The following is a 20,975-nucleotide window of genomic DNA, read 5'->3' as shown; positions in this document are numbered from 1 at the left end:
TGAGGAATTAAACCCAGGACCTCATGCATGCAAGGCAAGAGCTCTACCACTGAGCCAGCTTCCCAGCCCCCAGTGTTGTTATGTTTTTTAATTTTTATTTATTTACTTTTTTTGGTGTGGGAGGATCTGGCCGTGGGTCCTGAACTCTGGGCCTGGGTGCTGTGCCTCAGCTCTTCAGCTCAAGGGTAGCGTTCTACCACTTGAGCCACAGTGCCACTTCCTGCTTTTTTTTTCATTTTGCTTATGTGGTGCTGAGGAATCGAACCCAGGGCCTCATGCATACAAGGCAAGCGCTCTACCACTGAGCCACCTTCCCAGCCCCCCCAGTGTTGTTATTTTTGTTGTTGCTTTTTGCCAGTACTAAGATTTGAACTCGGTCTTACTCTTGTTTAGCCTTCTTGCTAGATTAGCTGATGCTCTACCACTTGTACCATAACTCCAGCCCAGCTTTTGGCTGGTTATTTTGGAGATCAGTTTCATGAACTTTTTTTTTGGAGGGGGGGAGGGGTCCGGTCGTGGACCTGAACTCTGGGTCTGGGTGCTGTCCCTCAGCTCTTCAGCTCAAGGCTAGCGTTCTACCACTTGAGCCATAGCGCCAACTTCCGGCTTTTTTCTTTTTTTTTTTGCTTATGTGGTGCTGAGGAATCGAACCCAGGGCCTCATGCTTGCAAGGCAAGCGCTCTACCACTGAGCCACCTTCCCAGCCCCAGTTTCATGAACTTTTCTGACTGGGCTATCTTGGACTGTAATCCTTCGGTCTTAGTTTCCTGTGTAGGTAGGATTATAGGCATGAATCACTGGTGCCTGCACCCTTAGTTGTTTTTTTTAACTAAGCAACTTACCAGTTTAAAAAAGGTTGATTTTTCTCATATTCATTGAGAAATATAATCTGCATTTAATGCTTGCATATAGTCGCTGAGCAAGGAAAAAACATTGCTTATGAATTGTTGATACTGATAATATATAGTCATATCTAAATCACCCTTTTTCTATTTCTTCATTAACTTATATAACTTTTATACACACCCTCTCTTCTCTGCCTGCCTTCTCCCCTTTTTATTTTGGTTCAGGGAATTTAATCCAGGGCCTCATATATGCCAGGCAATCTCTTTACTGTTGAGCTACACACTCAGCTCAGCCTTATTCTTAAAATAGAACTAGAGTATAGTTTCAAATATGCATAATAACAAGATTATTGTAACAAATATAACTGTAAAAGGCATTGTGCATTGAACTGCCGTTTTTCAGGTAAGAATCATACTTAATATTGAGAAACAAAATCAGATGCATAAGCTTTCTAAGCAGTGCTTATTTATAGTTTGTACTTAATAAGACATTAAGTCTGGCACAGAAGAATAAACAGGATATACAAAGAATCGCAGGATATGATTCTGGAGCTGATAAATAGGAAACGATGGCAGAGAATGTGTTAACAAATCTGGAAGTTCAATGGAGAGGAAATTACTGTATGCAACTATATTCTGATGTCAAACATTATTTTATAAACTACTTTGTATTTTGTGTTTTATTTTTTAGGAGGCTCGTAGGAATACTCTAATAAAAGATACCATGAGGGAACAGTGCATTCCAAATCTGGTGGAATCATGGTACCAAATTTTACAAAATTATCAGTATACTAATTCAGAAGTGACATGTCAGTGCCTTGAAGTAGTTGGGGCTTATGTCTCTTGGATAGACTTATCCCTTATAGCCAATGATAGGTAAATATGCTTGTGAATTTTCAATTTGTACCTAAGTCTATAAAATGCAGTATATAAAACTCTTGAGTTTGGAAATGTTAAAATAGTTTTATTTTCTCATTGTCAGGTTTATAAATATGCTGCTAGGTCACATGTCAATAGAAGTTCTACGGGAAGAAGCTTGTGACTGTTTATTTGAAATTGTAAATAAAGGAATGGACCCTGTTGATAAAATGAAACTAGTAGAATCCTTGTGTCAAGTATTGCAGACTGCTGGGTTTTTCAGCATTGACCAGGTGAATAAATATATAGCTCTGAAAATTATTAGAACAAATGAGGACAAAATGAAGTAATTGCTTTTTCTTGTTTCTAATATTAGAAACTACACTTGAAATTATAAACTACTGCATCCAGAGACCTGCAATATTCTTTGTAGCATATACTTTATATATTACATTATACCAGTTCTTAAACCTGAAGGTCTGGGCAGTGTGTGCTTTTGTGCATTACTTAAAAACTTTATTTGTTAATACTTCTGGTCTAGGAGATTGTTATACATTGAGTTACAGGGGACTATACATACCATTTACAAAGTACATTTTACACAGAGTTAGTGTGAATGAATTTTTTTTGTTGTTCTTTTGTTCGTGGGGCCTGAACTCTGGGTCTGGGTGCTGTCCCTCAGCTCTTCAGCTCAAGGCTAGTGCTCTACCACTTGAGCCACAGTGCCACTTCTGTTTTTTTCTGTTTTTGTGGTGCTGAGGAATCGAACCTAGGGCCTCATGCATGCAAGGTAAGCACTGTACCACTGAGCCACCTTCCCAGTTTGAATAAATTTTAACCCATTGAACTGTAAAGTTAGCTGTAAGGGATGGTTCTAGTATAGTGAGTTGGTAGATAAATTGAAGGCTTTTTTTTGTTGCTGTAGGGTTTTTTTCTTTTTTTCTTTTTTGTCAGTTATGAGGCTTGAACTCTGGGCCTGGATGCTGGCCCTTAGTTCTTCAGCTCAAGGCTCGAGTGGCTCTACCTCTAGAGCCACAACGCCACTTTTGGTTTTCTAGTGGTTTATTGGAGATAAGAGTCTCATGGACTTTCCCGCCCTGGCTGGCTTTGAACCATGATCCTCAGATCTCAGCCTCCTGAGTAGCTAGGATTATAGGCATGAGCCACTGGCCTGGCTGTTACTGGTTTTTGAAGGGTGCTAAGAATGAAACCCAAGTCCTCATACACATTAAACAAATACTATACCACTAAGGGACATCCCTAGTCCATGAAGGTATTTTAAATTTTATATCTTAATAAATAATTTTTTTTTTTTGTCAGTTGTGGAGCTTGAACTCTGAGCCTGGGCGCTGGCCCTCAGCTCTTCAGCTCAAGGCTCGAGTGGCTCTACCTCTAGAGCCACAGCGCCACTTTTGGTTTTCTGGTGGTTTATTGGAGATAAGAGTCTCATGGACTTTCCTGCCCATGCTGGCTTTGAACTGTGATCCTCAGATCTCATGCTCCTGAGTAGCTAGGATTACAGGTGTGAGCCACCTGCGCTTGATGGCAAATATAATTTCTAAGACATATTTGTATTCTTGATATAAAGCTTTAATGTTTTCCTTCATAAATTATAACATTTTCTTACCTTTCTGCTAATTGTATTGTATCATCCCTGGATTAAAAGAAAAAAATCTGTACTAGTGAAGTTAGACCCTTTCTGTAGGAGACAGCTTAAAAATAATAAATGGAAACAATATCTTAAAGTTGAGTTCTGTCTTTCATGCTTATGACTCAAGGCAGGTTATTATGAAAGAGGTTTTATGTCCCCAGGATAGTTGAGACCTAAATAAAATCATATCAGAAAAGATTGTTGAAGTATCATTAACTTAAATTCAAGAGCTTAGGGAAGAGAGGGTTATAAAACAACTTTTTTTTTTTAAGCTTTTATATATATGGTAATGTCTGCTGGACTGTATCCTTAAAAGTAGATGGTAGATGATAACAGTAGATTGTGGTTTCCTCAGTTGCAATGGGGAATTTCACAAAATGTCTAATGTCAGTTTTAGCTTGAATCCTGCAGCTGGTATTAAATTCATTCTAAAGTTAATTTCCCTCTTGTGCTTGGAATAAATTGTTCTAAATTGAGGTCCTTCTTGATTGTTCATAGGAAGAAGATGTAGACTTCCTGGCTAGATTTTCTAAGCTGGTAAATGGAATGGGACAGTCATTGATAGTTAGCTGGACTAAACTAATTAAGAATGGAGATATAAAAAATGCTCAAGAGGCACTACAAGCAATTGAAACAAAAGTGGCACTCATGTTACAGCTATTAATTCATGAGGATGATGACATTTCCTCTAACATTATTGGATTTTGTTATGATTATCTTCATATTTTGAAACAGGTAAGTCCATTTTTTAGTCTTTTAGTCCATTGGATAATAGAAAGGAGCCATGGAGAATTGGAAAATACAAGAAAATTGAAAATCAGTAAACATCATAGTTGTAATAGAACCAAAGATATTCACTATTATTAATATACTTCCTTCTGTTTGTATGTTGTTTATTTTTTTTCCCAAAAAAAATCCCCAAAACTTCTTACCCAGAAGACAAAAGTGACTTCTGCAGTTCACTGGACTAATAAGTTTTTGAGTTATAGTCAAGTTATCTTTCCAGTTAAATCTGTATTTACTTGAAAATATAGTGGAAAGTTAGTTTCATATTGTTGTTTTAACTTTATATATCATTTCTTTTTCTTTCTTTTTTTTTTGGGTCCTGTCGTGGGGGTCTGAACTTTGGGCCTGGGCGCTGTCCTTCAGCTCTTCAGCTCAAGGCTAGCGCTCTACCACTTGAGCCACAGCGCCATTTCTGTTTTTTTTCTGCTTATGTGGTGCTCAGGAATGGAACCCAGGGCCTCATGCATGGGAGGCAAGCACTCTACCACTGAGCCACCTTCCCAGCCACATAAAACTATTTCTATAAATAAAACACTTGCCTGAAATGCATACTTTAAGAGATTTTAGGCAATATATACAATTTGGTTATAATTTGGTTATCGCATTGTGTTCTAATGGATCTCTAAGTTTTGTTTAAAAAAAAGATGAGTTCAGCCAGGTGCTGGAGGTTCATGCCTGTAAACCTAGCTCCTCACAGAAGGCTGAGATCTAAGGATTGTGGTTCAAAGCCAGGTTGGGTAGGAAAGTCCATGAGACTCTGATCTCCAATAAACCACCAGAGAACCGGACGTGGCGCCATGGCTTAAGTGGTAGGGCACTAGCCTTGAGCTAAAGAACTAAGGGACCGCGCCCAGACCCAGAGTTCAAGCCCCATGACTGACCAAAAAAAAAAAAAAAGTCCATCCTTTTTTTTTTTTTTTTTTGTCGGTCGTGAGTCTTGAACTCTGGGCCTGGGCGCTGTCCCTCAGCTCTTCAGCTCAAGGCGAGCGCTCTACCACTTGAGCTACAGCGCCACTTCCGGTTTTCTGGTGGTTTATTGGAGATAGGAGTCTCAAGGTCTTTCCTGCCCGGGCTGGCTTTGAACCGCGATCCTCAGATCTCAGCCTCCTGAGTAGCTAGGATTACAGGCGTGAGCCACCAGCGCCCGGCAAAAAGTCCATCCTTTACTCGCATTAATATGTTCCTATGTTGAATACTTCGTAGTATCTTTTTTTTTTTTTTTTGGTGTCCAGTCGTGGGGCCTGAACTCTGGGCCTGGGCGCTGTCCCTCAGCTCTTCAGCTCAAGGCTAGCGCTCTACCACTTGAGCCATAGCACCACTTCCGGCTTTTTTCTTTTTGCTTATGTGGTGCTGAGGAATCAAACCCAGGGCCTCAGGCATGCAAGGCAAGCGTTCTACCACTGAGCCATCTTCCCAGCCCCCGTAGTATCTTTTAAAATGCCTTTTGACAAGTTATTTACTAGAAATAGAATTAGTAGATCTTAGGTTAGGTATATTTTAAATATAGAAAGGTGCTACCATACTGCTCTCCAGAAATGTATGTTTTAGATTTTAATTTATTAGAAAAATATTCTGATAGCAACCATAACTTCAGGAATGCTAATAAGCTTTGCTTATTTTTTAACAGCTTACAGTGCTTTCGGATCAGCAAAAAACTAATGTAGAGGTAATTAGCTTCTTTATGCTCTTTTTTTAAACTAATGAGATTCTTTGTCAAGAATCTGCCTTGAAATGTAGCTAATTTCAAATGAAAGGAAACCGGTTAACAAAAGCTATTTTATTCTTAATTTTAGGCAATCATGTTGGCCGTTATGAAAAAATTGACTTATGATGAAGAATATAACTTTGAAAATGAGGTAAGAATTTTTGCTTCAGAAATTCATTTTCATCACTTCTCTATATCAAAGTAATGTTTCACATTTTTGTCATTTGGAACTCTTTAAAAAAATAGCATTAAAAAAATCAGTTAATATAGTCTGGTTTATGTTGATGTCTGTTTTGGTTAAAATTATAGATGACCCTTAATCTTTGACTTTTGATTTTTTTGTTTGGTTTGGTTTGGTGCTGGAACCAGGGCTTGAATACAGTGCTTTTTTTTATCTTAGCTTTCTTGTTCGTGGTTGGCACTCTACAGTTTGGGCCTGGCCTTTAGTCTGTCATTTTGCTGGTTAATAAATATGGTCTCAAGATCTTCTCTGTTGAGGCTGGCTTTGAACTGAGATCCTCAAGGTCTAGGCCTACTGAGTAGACAGGATTATAGAACCCAGCTTAACAACCCTTTCAAAAAACACTTCATAGCATACATACATACATACCAAATTTTGTAAGGCTAGGAGTATAGCTTAGTAGTAGAATGCTTGTCTACCGTGGTAAGGCTCACAAAGAGACAAATTCAATCCCCAGGACTACAAAGACAAAACTACTTTATAGCATTACTATTAGTAAAATAGTGACTATATTATCCATAATTATATTTAACTTCATATTTAATAGAATTGATGACTTGAGGCCCCATCATTTGGCCTCTAATCTTCAGTCTGTAGGGGATGGTAGAAAATTGGCTTAACTCACTGGATTTGTTTTAGTTAAAAGTCTTCCAGAGTTATGAGGTCAGCTTCTCATCAGGCAAAAGGGCTGTAGGGTGCTTCCTGGAATTTCAGTCATGGCACTTGCTGTTTCGATGTATGCTAAAGTATATTGTTTCTCACTTCAAGAATTTAGAACCTTTGGTCTGTAAAAGGATAATGGTGGTGAAAATGAGCACAGTGAACTTAGGACGTACTGGGGTTCTAATACTTCATACAATACTATTAACACATTTTGAGGTGAAAGACAAATAAAAAAGATGGTAGAAGTCTCAAAGCCCAAGGTAAACTCATTCTGGCTCCACAATGTCAACCCTAACCACCACTTCCTGCTGTGGCTTTGAGTTCTGGGGCTGTGTGAAGGAGTACTTGCAAAAGGAAGACAAGGTACTAAGCATAGAGATTTTCATATATAAATAGAGATCAGTAATTGAAGATTTAGAAGTTCAGAAAACTACAGAACTATTGTAAGATCTTAAATTTACAAAACAAGAAAGGTTAAATTTCTTTATTTTGGTATTTTTAGGTAAAGTCAAGGCTGACTTTTCACTACTGAAGGTAGCTTTGGCTTCCCCAGTTCCACTACTCTAGGCCTTATTATTATTATTTTTTGGGTCAGTTGTGGGGCTTGAACTCTGGGCCTGGGTGCTGTCCGCAGCTCTTCAGCTCAAGGCTAGGGCTCTACCACTTGAGCCAAGGCACCACTTCTGGTTTTCTGAGTGGTTTACTGGAGATAAGGGTCTCACAGACTTTCTTGCTCAAGTGGCTTTGAACCACAATCTTCAGCCCTTAGCTTCCTGAGTAGCTAGGATTACGGGCATGAGCCACTACTCCTGGCATAGGTCTTAAATTTTTTTTTTGGGGGGGGGGGTCTGGTTGTGGGGCCTCAACTCGGCCTGGGCGCTGTCCCTCAGCTCTTCAGCTCAAGGCTAGCGCTCTACCACTTGAGCCACAGCGCCACTTCTGGCTTTTTTTCTTTTTGCTTATGTGGTGCTGAGGAATCAAACCCAGGGCCTCAGGCATGCAAGTCAAGCGCTCTACCACTGAGCCACCTTCCCAACCCAGGTCTTAAATTTTTTTAAAGGATGACTTTATCTTGTTATTTAGGGTGAAGATGAAGCCATGTTCGTAGAATATAGAAAACAACTAAAGTTATTATTGGACAGACTTGCTCAAGTGTCACCAGAGTTACTGTTGGCTTCTGTTCGCAGAGTTTTTAGTTCTACACTGCAGTAAGTTTTATTGTTTTTGTAACACACCCACGTTTTCCTTTGATCCCTGATGATGATTTAAAATAAGTGCCTTATCTGACTTATTAATCCATTATTTACATATACCTCTGGAAACTACTTCCTTTATTTCAGTAATTTATTTTGGTCTTTCTCCTTTTATGATATAAATTATATGACTTGGTGAAATTAATAAATAGTATAGCCTTTTAATCATTAAAGAGGTTGTTTTTTTGGTTGGTGGTAGGGCTTGAACTCTGGACTTGGGCACTGTCCCTGCGCTCTTCAGCTCAAGGTGAGCACTATACCATGAGCTACAGCGCCACTTCCTGTTTTCTAGTGGTTTATTAGAGATAAGATTCTCATGGACTTTCCTACCCAGGCTGGCTTTGATTTGAGATCCTCAGATTTCAGCTTCCTGAGTAGCTAGGATTACAAGCATGAGCAACTGGCACCTGGCTAAAGAGGGTTTTGATGGTGTGTTACTCTCGTACATTACTAGTTGTATAAAACTATTACGTTTATAATCTTCCTGACTTGTTTCACCTTGGTAGGAACTGGCAGACTACACGGTTTATGGAAGTTGAAGTAGCAATAAGATTGCTGTATATGTTGGCAGAAGCTCTTCCAGTATCTCATGGTGCTCACTTCTCAGGTGATGTTTCAAAAGCTAGTGCTTTGCAGGATATGATGCGAACTGTAAGTATACTGAAGATTATTTTGAACATAATTTTGCTTATACTATAAGCTTAGGGGAGTTCCTTAATTGCTAGAGCTTGGTTTATGTTTATACTGGGGCTTTTGATATTGTAACAAATAAGAATAGACTTATTTTTTTTCCATTCCAGTTGGTAACATCAGGTGTCAGTTCCTATCAGCATACATCTGTGACATTGGAGTTTTTTGAAACAGTGGTTAGATATGAAAAGTTTTTCACAGTTGAACCTCAACACATTCCATATGTGCTAGTAAGTATAAGCATTTTCACTTTCTGTATATTTCCAATAGTATTTTTCTGTCCTCTGACTTTTCTCAATCAGAAATTTATTATTTAAAACAAGTTCTCAAGAGCCTGTTTGTGTGTAGTATAAAATGATTGTCTATTCTTGCTCTGTGTTATTGAGTAAAATTGGATCTTAACAAAAATATAGCAAGATAATAAAAACCTTGAGTAAGAGTAGAAATAGTAAAACTGTGTTTGTTCCTTTAGATGGCTTTCTTAGATCACAGGGGCCTGCGACATTCTAGTGCTAAAGTACGAAGCAGAACTGCTTACCTGTTTTCTAGATTTGTCAAATCTCTCAAGTAAGTATAAAACTGCAGCTATTTTGTAGAGTTCTTTTTTCTAGAACTATAAAATAGATATATAAAATTTGTAAAGCCTGGGAGCAGTTTGGTTCTTTCTGTTCTAAGATGTGCTTTCTATAGTAAGATGTGTTTGTTATTTGTTACGAGTTTGTTTGTTTTTTGTCGGTCGTGGGGGATGAACTCTGGGCCTGGGCACTGTCCCTCAGCTCTTCAGCTCAGGCTAGCACCCTACTAATTGAGGCACAGTGCCAATTCTGGCTTTTTTTCTTTCTTATATGGTACTGAGGAATCGAACCCAGGGTCTCATGGTTGGGAGGCAACCATTCTACCACTGAGCCAACTTCCCAGCCCTGTTATGACTTCTTTGTCTGCTCCATAGGCAGGCGCTTTGTTTAGCAGTAACTGGTAGTTTTTCATATTATTTGTTTGGTACATGCTTTGTCCCTTAATCTGTTTTGTAGTATTCTTTACTAATACCAGTTTCTAGTATGAAAAGTACTTAATTATAAGATTGTAGAGCAGATAGATGGAATTTTTTTTAATTGCTAACACTAATCTTAATCAGATGTGGCTATCCTAGAATTGAATTCTTTCTTTAGTTTTAACAGGAATTTGGTATTTTAGCAATTTTTGAGCATTATTATTGACTTGTGATTTTTTTTTCCCTTTCACCTTTATTTAGTAAACAAATGAATCCTTTTATTGAAGATATTTTGAATAGAATACAAGATTTATTAGCCCTTTCTCCACCTGTAAGTATAATTCTTAGGTATCTTCCCTAATTAGCATTGCAGTCATATATGCCATTAGCCTTTGCCTTTGTGAGCTTTCTTCCTTTTTCCAACTGGGGGTAGAGAGAAGTTTGTTTACAAAGTTTTTGTTGTTCTGGTATTATAAAACATTGTGTTGGAAAGGAATCAAGAGATGACTTATAAATTGGGTAATGTGGAGTGTGGTCTGATTCCTCTGTGCTGCTAAGTGTTCATGTTATAAAGAAGAAAAAAACAGCATTTAAATTCTCTTGTCTAGAACTATAATAGTATTAGTTATTCTGTTACACTAAAGTTTTTTCATGTATGTATTCGGGCTTAGGGTAAGATATTTAAATTCCAGTGGTGTTCATTTTATTAAATTTAATTTGAGATATTTTGTAAGTATATTTTGACTTGTACACTTTTATTTGGGGGGGGGTCAGTCATGGGGCTTGAACTCAGCCTAGGTGCTGTCCCTCAGCTCTTCAGCTCAAGGCTAGCGCTCTACCACAGGAGCCACAGTGTCACTTCTCATTTTCTGGTGTTTTATTGGAGATAAGAGTCTCTTGGGGGCTTTCCTGCCCAGGCTTGCTTTGCACCATGATCCTCATATCTCAGCCTCCTGAGTAGCTAGGATTATAGGCGTGAGCCACTGGTGCCCAGCTTTGTACATACTTTTGTGTAAAGTAAAACCTTGATTGATTTTTTTTCTTTTTTTTTTTTCCTGCCAGTCTTGGGGCTTGAACTCAGGGCCTAGGCTCTGTCCCTGAGCCTTTCTGAGCTTACTACTTGAGCCACAGCATCACTTTGACTTTTTCTGAGTAGTTTATTGGACATAAGAGAGTCTCACAGACTTTCCTGCCCAGGCTGGCTTTGAACTGTCATCCTCAGATCTCAGCGTCCTAAGTAGCTAGGATTACAGGTGTGAGCCACTGACACCTTGATTGATCAGTTGTTTTTTGTTGTTGTTGTTTTGGGTTTTTTTTGGTCCAGTCGTGGGGCCTGAACTCTGGGCCTAGGAACTGTCCCTCAGCTCTTCAGCTCAAGGCTAGCACTCTACCACTTGAGCCACAGCGCCACTTCCAGGTTTTTTCTTTTTGCTTATGTGGTGCTGAGGAATCGAACCCAGGGCCTCACGCATGTAAGGCAAGCGCTCTACCACTGAGCCACCTTCCCAGCCCCTGATCAGTTGTTTTAAAGGCAGTCATTACTGTGGGTGCCAGTTAATGCCTTGGTAGTTCACATTTAACTGATCTGTGAAACTTAGGCTTTTAGAAAGTTGTATTATGTTACAAATACTGGAAATAGCCCATTTTTCATATGGTACACATAATCAAGGATTGTGTTTCTTTCTCTACCTGCACTCTACTTTTGCTATATTAAAAGCCAATTCAAATTTTGTTTCTTGAATAATGACTACTTAGTAGGGCTATGAGTATCCAGTCCTAGCTATTTTATGTTTGTGTTCTCTTAGAACACAGATAAGTCCTAGCATGTATATAATAAATCCTTGGCCTTTAATACTAGGGTTTGAATTCAGGGCTTAGAGCTTGCTAGAATGGTGTTCTGCCATGTGAGCCATGTCTTTAGCCCTGCTTTTACTGGCTAGTTTGGAGATGGAGTTTAACAACTACTACCTAACTGGCTTTGAACTGTGAGCCACTGGTGCCCAGTTCTTCAAGACATTATGCTTTCAATGGATGAGTATTTCTTTGATAATAAAACTACTACATAATTTATACCTGTTTTCAAAGTAGGTTTTTATGTAATTTGTTAGTCTTTGAACAAGAGAGTCTTCATGAACTTTTTTTTACTTCCCTTCTCATGCCTCTTTGAAAGCATACCTGTAAAAATTAACAAAACCTGTTAACAACAATTGACCAGTATAGGGAATGTTTGTTTCTGGGCCTGGGTGCTATCCCTCAGCTATTAAGCTCAAAAGCTAAGCACCCTACCCTTGAGCCACAATACCATTTCTGGCTTTTTCTGCTTATGTGGTGCTGAGGAATCAAACTCATGGCTTCATGCATGCAAGGCAAGCACTCTACCGCTGAGCCACCTTCCCAGCCCAGAAGCAAAGTCTTTCTACATGCTAAGTACACTCTTTTTGACCTTTCATTATAAGTTTTTACTATATGGTTTAGGGAAAAAATGAGTTTTTGTAATCTATGGGTTGGTATGTAAAATGTATCTCCTTTCCCTCTTCTGCTTATTCTGATTAAATGAAAGAAACTGAAAATAAATAGTGAGGTGATGTTTCATTCTAGGAAAATGGCTACCAGTCCTTGCTGAGCAGTGATGATCAGCTGTTCATTTATGAGACAGCTGGAGTGCTGATTGTTAATAGTGAATACCCTGCAGAAAGGAAGCAAGCATTAATGAGGAATCTGTTGACTCCACTAATGGAGAAGTTTAAAATTCTGTTAGAGAAATTGATGATGGCACAAGATGAAGAAAGGCAGGCATCTCTAGCCGACTGCCTCAACCATGCTGTTGGATTTGCCAGGTGAGCATACTTTTCAATTAAGATTGTAAAATGTGTTTACAAGCAGAACTTAGACTTTTTTTAAGGACAGATACATAACTTTTTTCAAAGCTAAATTGTTCAGAAAATGGCCTAAACTTTTCTCTTATTAATCCATGAATTAGATTTAGATAAGGAATAAATCACAAATTACTCTCCGTTTTTTCCCCCTTGATGTCTTGTCTAAAACTACTCTGTCTTCTTTAGTATAAATCAATTGTGTATTTAAGGATGTTACCTGAAATGTTCATATGCCAATGATACATGAGGGGACCTGGGTAGTCTTTTTTTGTATGTGTTACTAGGTTTTGTACTCAGGGCTTTATGCTTGATCTGCTTGAGACTAATTTATTCAACACTAGCCCTCAGGGTAGTCTTGGTACCTTAAGGAGAAGGCCTGAAATTTCTCTTGAGCTGCTGCATGTTTCTGATGACCACCCAAGCAGTCAACTTTATCTGTGCTTATACTTTTTATTTGGTAGGCAGGTGTTCTACCACTTGAGCCACTCCTCCAGCCCGTCATATACTTTTTATTAATAGATGAAAGTGAAAGTTATAGTGATAGTTACTTAGAAGTTATATAGAAAAAAAGTTTCTATGGAATAATTTAGAGCAAGATCCAGATCTTAGGCAGGTTATATAAGTAACTTGATTCTGAAAACTGTTTTCTATGTTTTTTTTTTTTTGGGTCCGGTCGTGGGGCCTGAACTCTGGGCCTGGGCACTGTCCCTCAGCTCTTCAGCTCAAGGCTAGCGCTCTACCACTTGAGCCTCAGTGCCATTTCCAGCTTTTTTCTTTTTGCTTATGTGGTGCTGAGGAATCGAACCCAGGGTCTCAGGCATGCAAGGCAAGCACTCTACCACTGAGCCACCTTCCCAACCCCACTGTTTTCTATGTTTAAATGAGTCTTTTTTTGTCTAGTTCAAACACAAGGTCATCACTTTTCTGTACACTTTGTTCAAAATTTTAGTAAAGCATTTAAACACAAATATGAGATTACATCTCATTGATTTAATTTGCTTTGAGCATTTTGTTGTGGAAACAATATCGAGAAGCAATAGTTTATACATAACCATATTAGCTGAAGATGTAAGGAAAATATCTTATCTGGAAAATAAGGAGTTCGTTTCTTAGTTATTCAGTGATTTGCTGCTTTTGAAAAATCTATAAACTTACAGAGTAAAACTAAATCTGGTTGTGTGGGTTTTGGTTAATGTAGTCGAACCAGCAAAGCATTCAGCAACAAGCAGACTGTGAAGCAATGTGGCTGTTCGGAAGTTTATCTGGACTGTTTACAGACATTCTTGCCAGCCCTCAGTTGTCCCTTACAAAAGGACATTCTCAGAAGTGGAGTTCGAACTTTCCTTCATCGAATGATTATTTGCCTAGAAGAAGAAGTTCTTCCATTTATCCCATCTGCCTCAGAACACATGCTCAAAGATTGTGAAGCAAAAGACCTCCAGGAATTCATTCCTCTTATCAACCAAATTACGGCCAAATTTAAGGTATCACAAACCAGAGACTCTTCTTAACGCTCCTCTCTGACTGAAAACCTGATTGTATTGGTTTCTTTTTTTAAAAGTTATTTAATGACATTGATCATGTGAATTTGTCACCCCCAATATCTAGCACATTGTCTGATACATAGGTCAGGCTTACTAGATGTTTTGATAAAACCTCACTATCTACTCAGTATAGCAGAAACACTAAGAAAAGCAAATTTAAACATTATTGAAGTTACTCATGGTAGCTCAAGCCTGTAATCCTAGCTACTTTGAGAGGTGGGGTTTGGAGGATAATGGTTCAAGGCAAAAAGTTCACAACACTCCCATCTCAATCAATAGCTGGGCATGGTGGTGTGTACCTGTCATCCCTAGTGATAGGAGGAAGTACAAGTAGGAGTGAAAAGCAACTCAATGTACAAAAGTCAGTTTTATGTACAGAGAAATTAAATCCAGGTACAAATTTACTAATAAAAATGGCTAACAGTGGGGCGCTGGTAGCTCACATCTATAATCCTAGCTACTCGGGAGGCTAAGATCTGAGGATCCCCTTTCAAAGCCAGCCAAGGCATGAAAGTGAGACTCTTACCTCCAATAAACCACTCAGAAAACCAGAAGTGCGCTGTGGCTCGAGTAGTAGAGTGCTCGCCTTGAACTGAAGAGCTGAGGGACAGCACCCAGGCCCAGAGGTCAAGACCAATTAAAAAAAAAAAAGGCTAACATTGCTCGGTGCCAGTGGTTCACATCTATAATCCTAGATACTCAGGCTGAGATTGAGGGATTACAGTTTGAAGCTACATCAGGCCAAAAAGTCCTTGAGACCCAATTAACCAGCAAAAAAGAGGTCTGGAGTCATGGCTTAATTGGTAGAATACCAGCTATGAGCAAACAATCAAGCCGAGTGAGCATGAGGCTTTGAGTTCAGGCCCAGGAACTGGCAGGAGAAGGGGGGATGAGGGAAAGATGGGAGGACGGGAGTAAAGGAGTAAATATTCTTTATTTAACATTTATTCTGAACTTCTTTTGCACACTATAATTTGATCTTCATAACAAGCACTGGAGGTAAAATTTTACCTATATGAGAAAACATACAGAGAGGTTAACATATTTGTTCAGAGCTATCACTTAGTAATTGAATTCATTTCTTAGGAACTTAAATTTGAAAATAGTCCATGAGCATCTATAGTTTTAACCTGAATCTTAAGCTGTAGGTAGAACTTACTGATCTGGATGTCTCACTATATGTTATATATAGCATGTCACTTAAAAAATATTTTTATATTATAAATGTTGTTATTAAGTAATTGTGCAAGGGGGTTACCATTCCCTAAGTCATGTTATGAGCACAATGCTTCTTGGTCAATGTAACCTGTCCTTCTGTGCAGCCCCCAATTAAGTTTCTACCTTCTTGTCCCTACCCTCAAGTTTACAAAGTTCATTTTTTACATAATGTACATTTGCTCACCCTTTGTGTCTTTCAACTTCCTGGTGTTTTGATAAACAGTACTTTACTTGTTCAGGGGAGTTACACCTACATATTCCTCCTGTAGAATTTGTCTGTAAATTGAATTTACTAGTTGAATTGTATAATATGAAATGTAGTAATAGTTGTTTCTTATTTTCAGATACAGGTATCCCCATTTTTACAACAGATGTTTATGCCTCTACTTCATGCAATTTTTGAAGTGCTACGCCGACCAGCAGAAGAGAATGACCAGTCAGCAGCTTTAGAGAAGCAAATGTTGAGGAGGAGTTACTTTGCCTTCCTGCAAACAGTCACTGGCAGTGGAATGAGTGAGGTTATAGCAAATCAAGGTGGGAATGCCTGCCAGGTCTGTTTTGTCTGCTTAAGTTCTTGCCACAGTAGTAACGTGCACATGAACGGGTGAATGAAGGTAGATTTGACATTTTAATATTTTTAGCCAGTCCTGGGACTTGAACTCAGGGTTTTGGGCACTGTTCCTGAGCTTCTTTTGCTCAAGGCTAGCACTCTACCACTTGAACCACAGCACCACTTCCAGCTTTTTCTGCATATCTGGTACTTAGGAATCAAACCTAGGGCTTCATGCATGCCAGGCAAGCACTCTGCTACTAAGCCACATCCCAGCCCAGCATGAAACTTTGAAATAGTTTTATGTTGGCCTCTAAGAATAGTTCGTTATTTTTAGCATAGAAATCAATTATTTTCATTGAAAGTACCTTAAAATTAATTTTTGTGCCAGGTGCCGGTGGCTTAGGCCTATAATCCTAGGTACTCAGGAGGCTGAAATTTGAGGATCGCAGCTCAAAGCCACCCCAGACAGGAAAGTCCATGAGACTTACCTCCAATAAAATGCCAGAAAACCGGAAGTGGCACTGTAGCTCAAGTGGTAGAGTGCTAGCCTTGAGCTGAAGAGCTAAAGGACAGCACATAGGCCCAGAGTTCAAGCCCCATGACCAACAAAAAAAAATTAATTTTTGTTCAGTTTCTCTTTAGTAATACTCTGTTATATATATTTATATATAATACTATTGTTTCTTTAATAATACTCTAGTGGCCAAATTGCCATCTCAAACACAGACAAGAGCCACATTGCCAGTGGCTCATGTGTAAACCTAATTAGGAGGATGAGATCTGAGGATTGTGATTTGAAGCCAACCCAGGCAGGAAAGTCCATGATACTCTTCACCAATTAACCAAAAAAAAAAGCCAGAGGTAGAGCTGTGGTTCAAATGATAGAGCATAAGCCTTGAACGAAAATGCTCAGGGATATCACCTGGACCCTGAGTTTAAGCCCTAGGAACTGCATTAAAAGAAATAAGTATACTAAATAAGAAAAATAAGCAAGATTGTATAGATCAAGGTAGAAAATTCTGTTACATAAGAAATGCATAGGGCTGGGCACCAGTGGCTCACAACTATAATCCTAGCTGCTCAGGAGGCTGAGATCTGAAGATCATGGTTCAGAACCAGCCCGGGCAGGAAAGTCCATGAGACTCCTATCTCCAATAAACCACCAGAAAACCACAAGTGGCACTGTGGCTCAAGTGGTAGAGCCCTTGCTTTGAGCTGAAGATTCCAGGGACAGTGCCCAAGCCCAGAGTTGAAGCCCCACAACCGACCAAAAAAATTAAAAAAAAAAAAAAAATACACAGGACATGATATCAAGGGAATATTGGCTTGTGCTTAAAATGTAGATGTCCAGTTAATAAAGATCAAGGTTTTTTGTTTTTTTTTTTTTTAATCAGCTCTATAAATACCTTTGGACTTGTTACTGTATATGAAATGAGAGTTTCAGCTTGCCTTTTTATATTTTGTGTGCATATGTGTTTGTTTTGCAATTACACTAGTTTTTTCTCTTCAGGTGCAGAAAATGTAGAACAAGTGCTGTTTACCATTATTCAAGGAGCAGTTGACTATCCGGATCCAATTGCACAGAAAACATGTTTTATCATTCTCTCAAAGCTGGTGGAACTCTGGGGTAATTTTTTTCCTTTGGATGCTGGGAATCAAACACATTGGTCAAGCATTCTGCCACTGAGCTACAACCCACACACACCTGATAATGTAGTGTATTTTTTTTTTTAAACCTTCATTCCCTGACCTGTTTCGTAAGATTTAGTCCAAACATTAGTGGGAACTGGGACTTGGATTTTTCTCTTGTATTAGATTGACATTCTTTATACATCATGAAAATTTGAATTCTCTTGACAGGAGGTAAAGATGGACCAGTGGGATTTGCAGATTTTGTTTATAAGCACATTGTCCCTGCTTGTTTCCTGGCACCTTTAAAACAAACTTTTGACCTGGCAGATGCACAAACAGTACTGGTAAACTCCTACTATCTTTTTTTGCCTTTTGTAGATTATATTTATTAATTCCTTCTTTAATGCCAGAGGTTGTATTTTATTGACTTGCAATGCTGGGGATCAAATCAGCGGCCTTGCATATGCTAGTATCATGGCCTGCAGCCCCAGCCTCTCCTACTACTTTACCTACACTTTTCCCTCCTATTAAGAGTATCAAGTGACCTTCATGTGATAGCTTCCCACAATCTTACCTTGCTAATTTGTCAGATAGTTGTCCTTTTCTTAGTTCTCAACTCTATTTCTCAATTCTCCACAAACTAGTAAGAGCTGAGTTTGGTAATTATAATTTATTACATTAAAATGCACATTTTTTTCTCTCTTCCTATCCAACTCACTTATTCCCCTGTGTATTATCCACCATCCTGTCCTCTGTTCCTTCTTTGTTTCTAAGGAAATATTTACTTAGGAGTACATATTTTTCCTGCAATGGCCAAACAAAAAGTTGGATTAGTAACCAAAAATTGTGTTAAATTTCTTGTTTTTCACAGGCTCTATCTGAGTGTGCTGTGACACTGAAAACAATTCATCTCAAACGGGTAAGATTTGTGGTCTATGCTCTTTTATTCTCATTTCATATAATCGTTGGTATGGTTTTAATTGTGTTTGACTCACGTTCTTGAGCCAGTATGATGGGGTACACCTGCAATCTCAGCTACTTTTTTGGTTTTTTGGTGGTGGGGCTTGAACTGTGGGCCTGGGTGCTGTACCTGAGCTCTTCAGCTCAAGGCAAGTAAGTGCTCCACTACTTGAGCCACAGCACCACTTCTAGTTTTCTGGTGGTTAATTGGAGAAGAGTCTCAGGAACTTGTATGCCCCAGCTGGATTTGAAGCATGATCCTCAGATCTCAGCCTCCTGAGTAACTAGGATTATAGGCGTAAACTACTGGCTCCTGGCAGTCTCAGCTACTTGTAGAGATTAGAAGGATTGTAATTAAAGGCCAGCCTATGCAAAAAATAAAGTTAGTGAGGCAATCTATCTAAACCAACAAGCTGGGTGAGGAGGTATGCATCTATAATCATAACTGTGGAAGAAGCAGAGGTATGAGCCTGTGCCGGTAATCCTAGCCACTCAGGAGGCTGAGATCTGAGGATCACAATTCAAAGCCAGCCTGGGAAGGAAAGTCCATGAGACTCTTATCTCCAATAAACCACTAGAAAACCGAAGTGGTATCGTGGCTCAAGTGGTAGAGCACTAGCCTTGAACTGAAGAGCTGAGGGACAGCACCCAGGTCCAGAATTCAAGCCCCACCACCAACCAAAAAAAAAAAAAAGAAGCAGAGGTATGGGGATCATAGCCTGAAGCTGGCCCCAGGCAAAAATCTGAGACTATATGAAAAAATAGCGGAGGCAAAAAAGGACTGGTAGTAGGTATGGCACAACTGATATAGAACTTGTTTCACAGATGCAAGGTCTTGAGTTCAAACCTAGTACTGAAAAAAAAATTCTATTCTAATTTTTTTAATGTGTATGGGAGAGGTAAAATGGAAGCAGTATTTGCTATAAGCCAGATTTTGGGTCATGAGATTAAAATGTTAGAACTTGTATTTGTTTTAGTTTGACAAAGGATATAAAGAATCTCAACTAGGGCTGGGAAGGTGGCTCAGTGGTAGAGCACTTGCCTTGCATGCATGAGGCCCTGGGTTCGATTCCTCAGCACCACATAAGCAAAAAGAAAAAAAGCCTGAAGTGGTGCTGTGGCTCAAGTGGTAGAGCGCTAGCCTTGAGCTGAAGAGCTGAGGGACAATGCCCAGGCCCAGAGTTCAGGCCCTACAACCGGACCCAAAAAAAAAAAGAATCTCAACTAAATTTCAAGATCCAACTTCTTCATAGCCAGATTCCTTTATTTTCTTGGTTATGACAAATGATTTAAGACATTCATTGCTTCCATTTTGTTAATCTAATCATTTGTAGAAACTGTAAGTAATATAAAGTATTTTCAAACAACTTGGTCACTAGCAAACTTACCTATTTAAACATAAGATACTTTTGTTTGTTTGTTTGTTTCAGCAGTGCTGAGGTTTGAATTCATGGCCTTGCACTTGTTAGGCAAGTGTTGTATCAGTTGAGCCACACATTCACACATCTAGGTATTGAAAATTCCTCTCAGAACCAGCCAGCCAGCTTAGGATCAGCCCTTCTCCTAGCTGCAGTCAGCAAAAGATCTAGCAGTTCCCTTCTCCCCCTGAGCATAAGCTGTGACTTGTCTCTTTTTAATATTTTGGGGGGGGGGAGGGGGCGGTCTGGTCATGGGGCCTGAACTCTGGGCCTGGGCACTGTCCCTCAGCTCTAGGCTAGTACTCTACCACTTGAGTCACAGCGCCACTTCCAGCTTTTTTCTTTTTGCTTATGTGGTGCTGAGGAATCAAACCCAGGGCCTCAGGTATGCAAGGCAAGCACTCTACCACTGAGCCACCTTCCCAGCCCCTGACTTGTCTCTTTTTAGCTGTATACTCTAAGCTTGAGGGTTGTTTTTTATTGTGATAAGAGATTGGAAGCGTTTTCAATTCAGAATTTTCTCTACAGCTGCTGTGTATTAGACTGAAGGATGTGTGTGTTTCAGGCCAACAGAAAAAAATACACAAAAATGATGCCGAGCTCTGGTGGCTCATGCCTGTAATCCTAGCTACCTCAGGAAGCTGAGATCTGAGGATCATGGTTCAAAGCCAACCTTGGATAAGAGTCTATGAGACTCTTATCTCCAATAAACCACTAGAAAACCGGAAGTGGCATTGTGGCTCAAGTGGTAGAGCCCTAGCCTTGAGCTGAAGAGCTCAAGGACAGCGCACAACCCTAGAGTTCAAGCCTTACAACTGACAAAAAGAAAAAATATACAAAAATGAATAAGTATCTCCTGTATTGGTAGAGCTCAGCATCTAAGAGAACCACTGCATGAAACTTAAGATGTATAAAATTTGTAGAACTAAAGCTGAAAAAGCAGTTTTTACCCCAGGAAGGATTTAGGCAAGGATTTAGGGAGGAGGTAGGTCTTAAAACTGATATATATTGGTTAGACTGACAAAAGAAGGCATGCTGGCACTCTGGGTAGTTAAGTGATTGTGTAATGGATCAGATGTTGCATAGTGAAT

General features: G+C 39.2%; 1 protein-coding gene across 2 annotated transcripts in view; it reads left to right on the top strand.

Annotated features, from left to right (window-relative positions):
* The window catches only part of Xpot (exportin for tRNA), a 46,238-nt gene that overhangs the window by 13,614 nt on the left and 11,649 nt on the right, over positions 1-20,975 (top strand). For both annotated transcript variants that reach the window (XM_042698894.1, XM_042698895.1), the window contains exons 7-22: positions 1,537-1,721; positions 1,828-1,996; positions 3,853-4,089; positions 5,768-5,806; positions 5,934-5,996; positions 7,833-7,957; positions 8,509-8,653; positions 8,803-8,922; positions 9,165-9,259; positions 9,945-10,014; positions 12,282-12,520; positions 13,758-14,043; positions 15,666-15,855; positions 17,385-17,501; positions 17,735-17,850; positions 18,378-18,425. In XM_042698894.1, coding sequence (XP_042554828.1) covers positions 1,537-1,721; positions 1,828-1,996; positions 3,853-4,089; positions 5,768-5,806; positions 5,934-5,996; positions 7,833-7,957; positions 8,509-8,653; positions 8,803-8,922; positions 9,165-9,259; positions 9,945-10,014; positions 12,282-12,520; positions 13,758-14,043; positions 15,666-15,855; positions 17,385-17,501; positions 17,735-17,850; positions 18,378-18,425 — 2,244 coding nt within the window. The remainder of the gene's footprint in view (positions 1-1,536; positions 1,722-1,827; positions 1,997-3,852; positions 4,090-5,767; positions 5,807-5,933; positions 5,997-7,832; positions 7,958-8,508; positions 8,654-8,802; positions 8,923-9,164; positions 9,260-9,944; positions 10,015-12,281; positions 12,521-13,757; positions 14,044-15,665; positions 15,856-17,384; positions 17,502-17,734; positions 17,851-18,377; positions 18,426-20,975) is intronic.

This window comes from Dipodomys spectabilis, unplaced genomic scaffold (genome assembly GCF_019054845.1).
Source record: "Dipodomys spectabilis isolate Male_0828 unplaced genomic scaffold, ASM1905484v1 ptg000234l, whole genome shotgun sequence".
Lineage (NCBI taxonomy): Eukaryota > Metazoa > Chordata > Mammalia > Rodentia > Heteromyidae > Dipodomys > Dipodomys spectabilis.
Note: the sequence above shows the minus strand (reverse complement) of the source record. Positions and strands in the feature narration are given on the sequence as shown.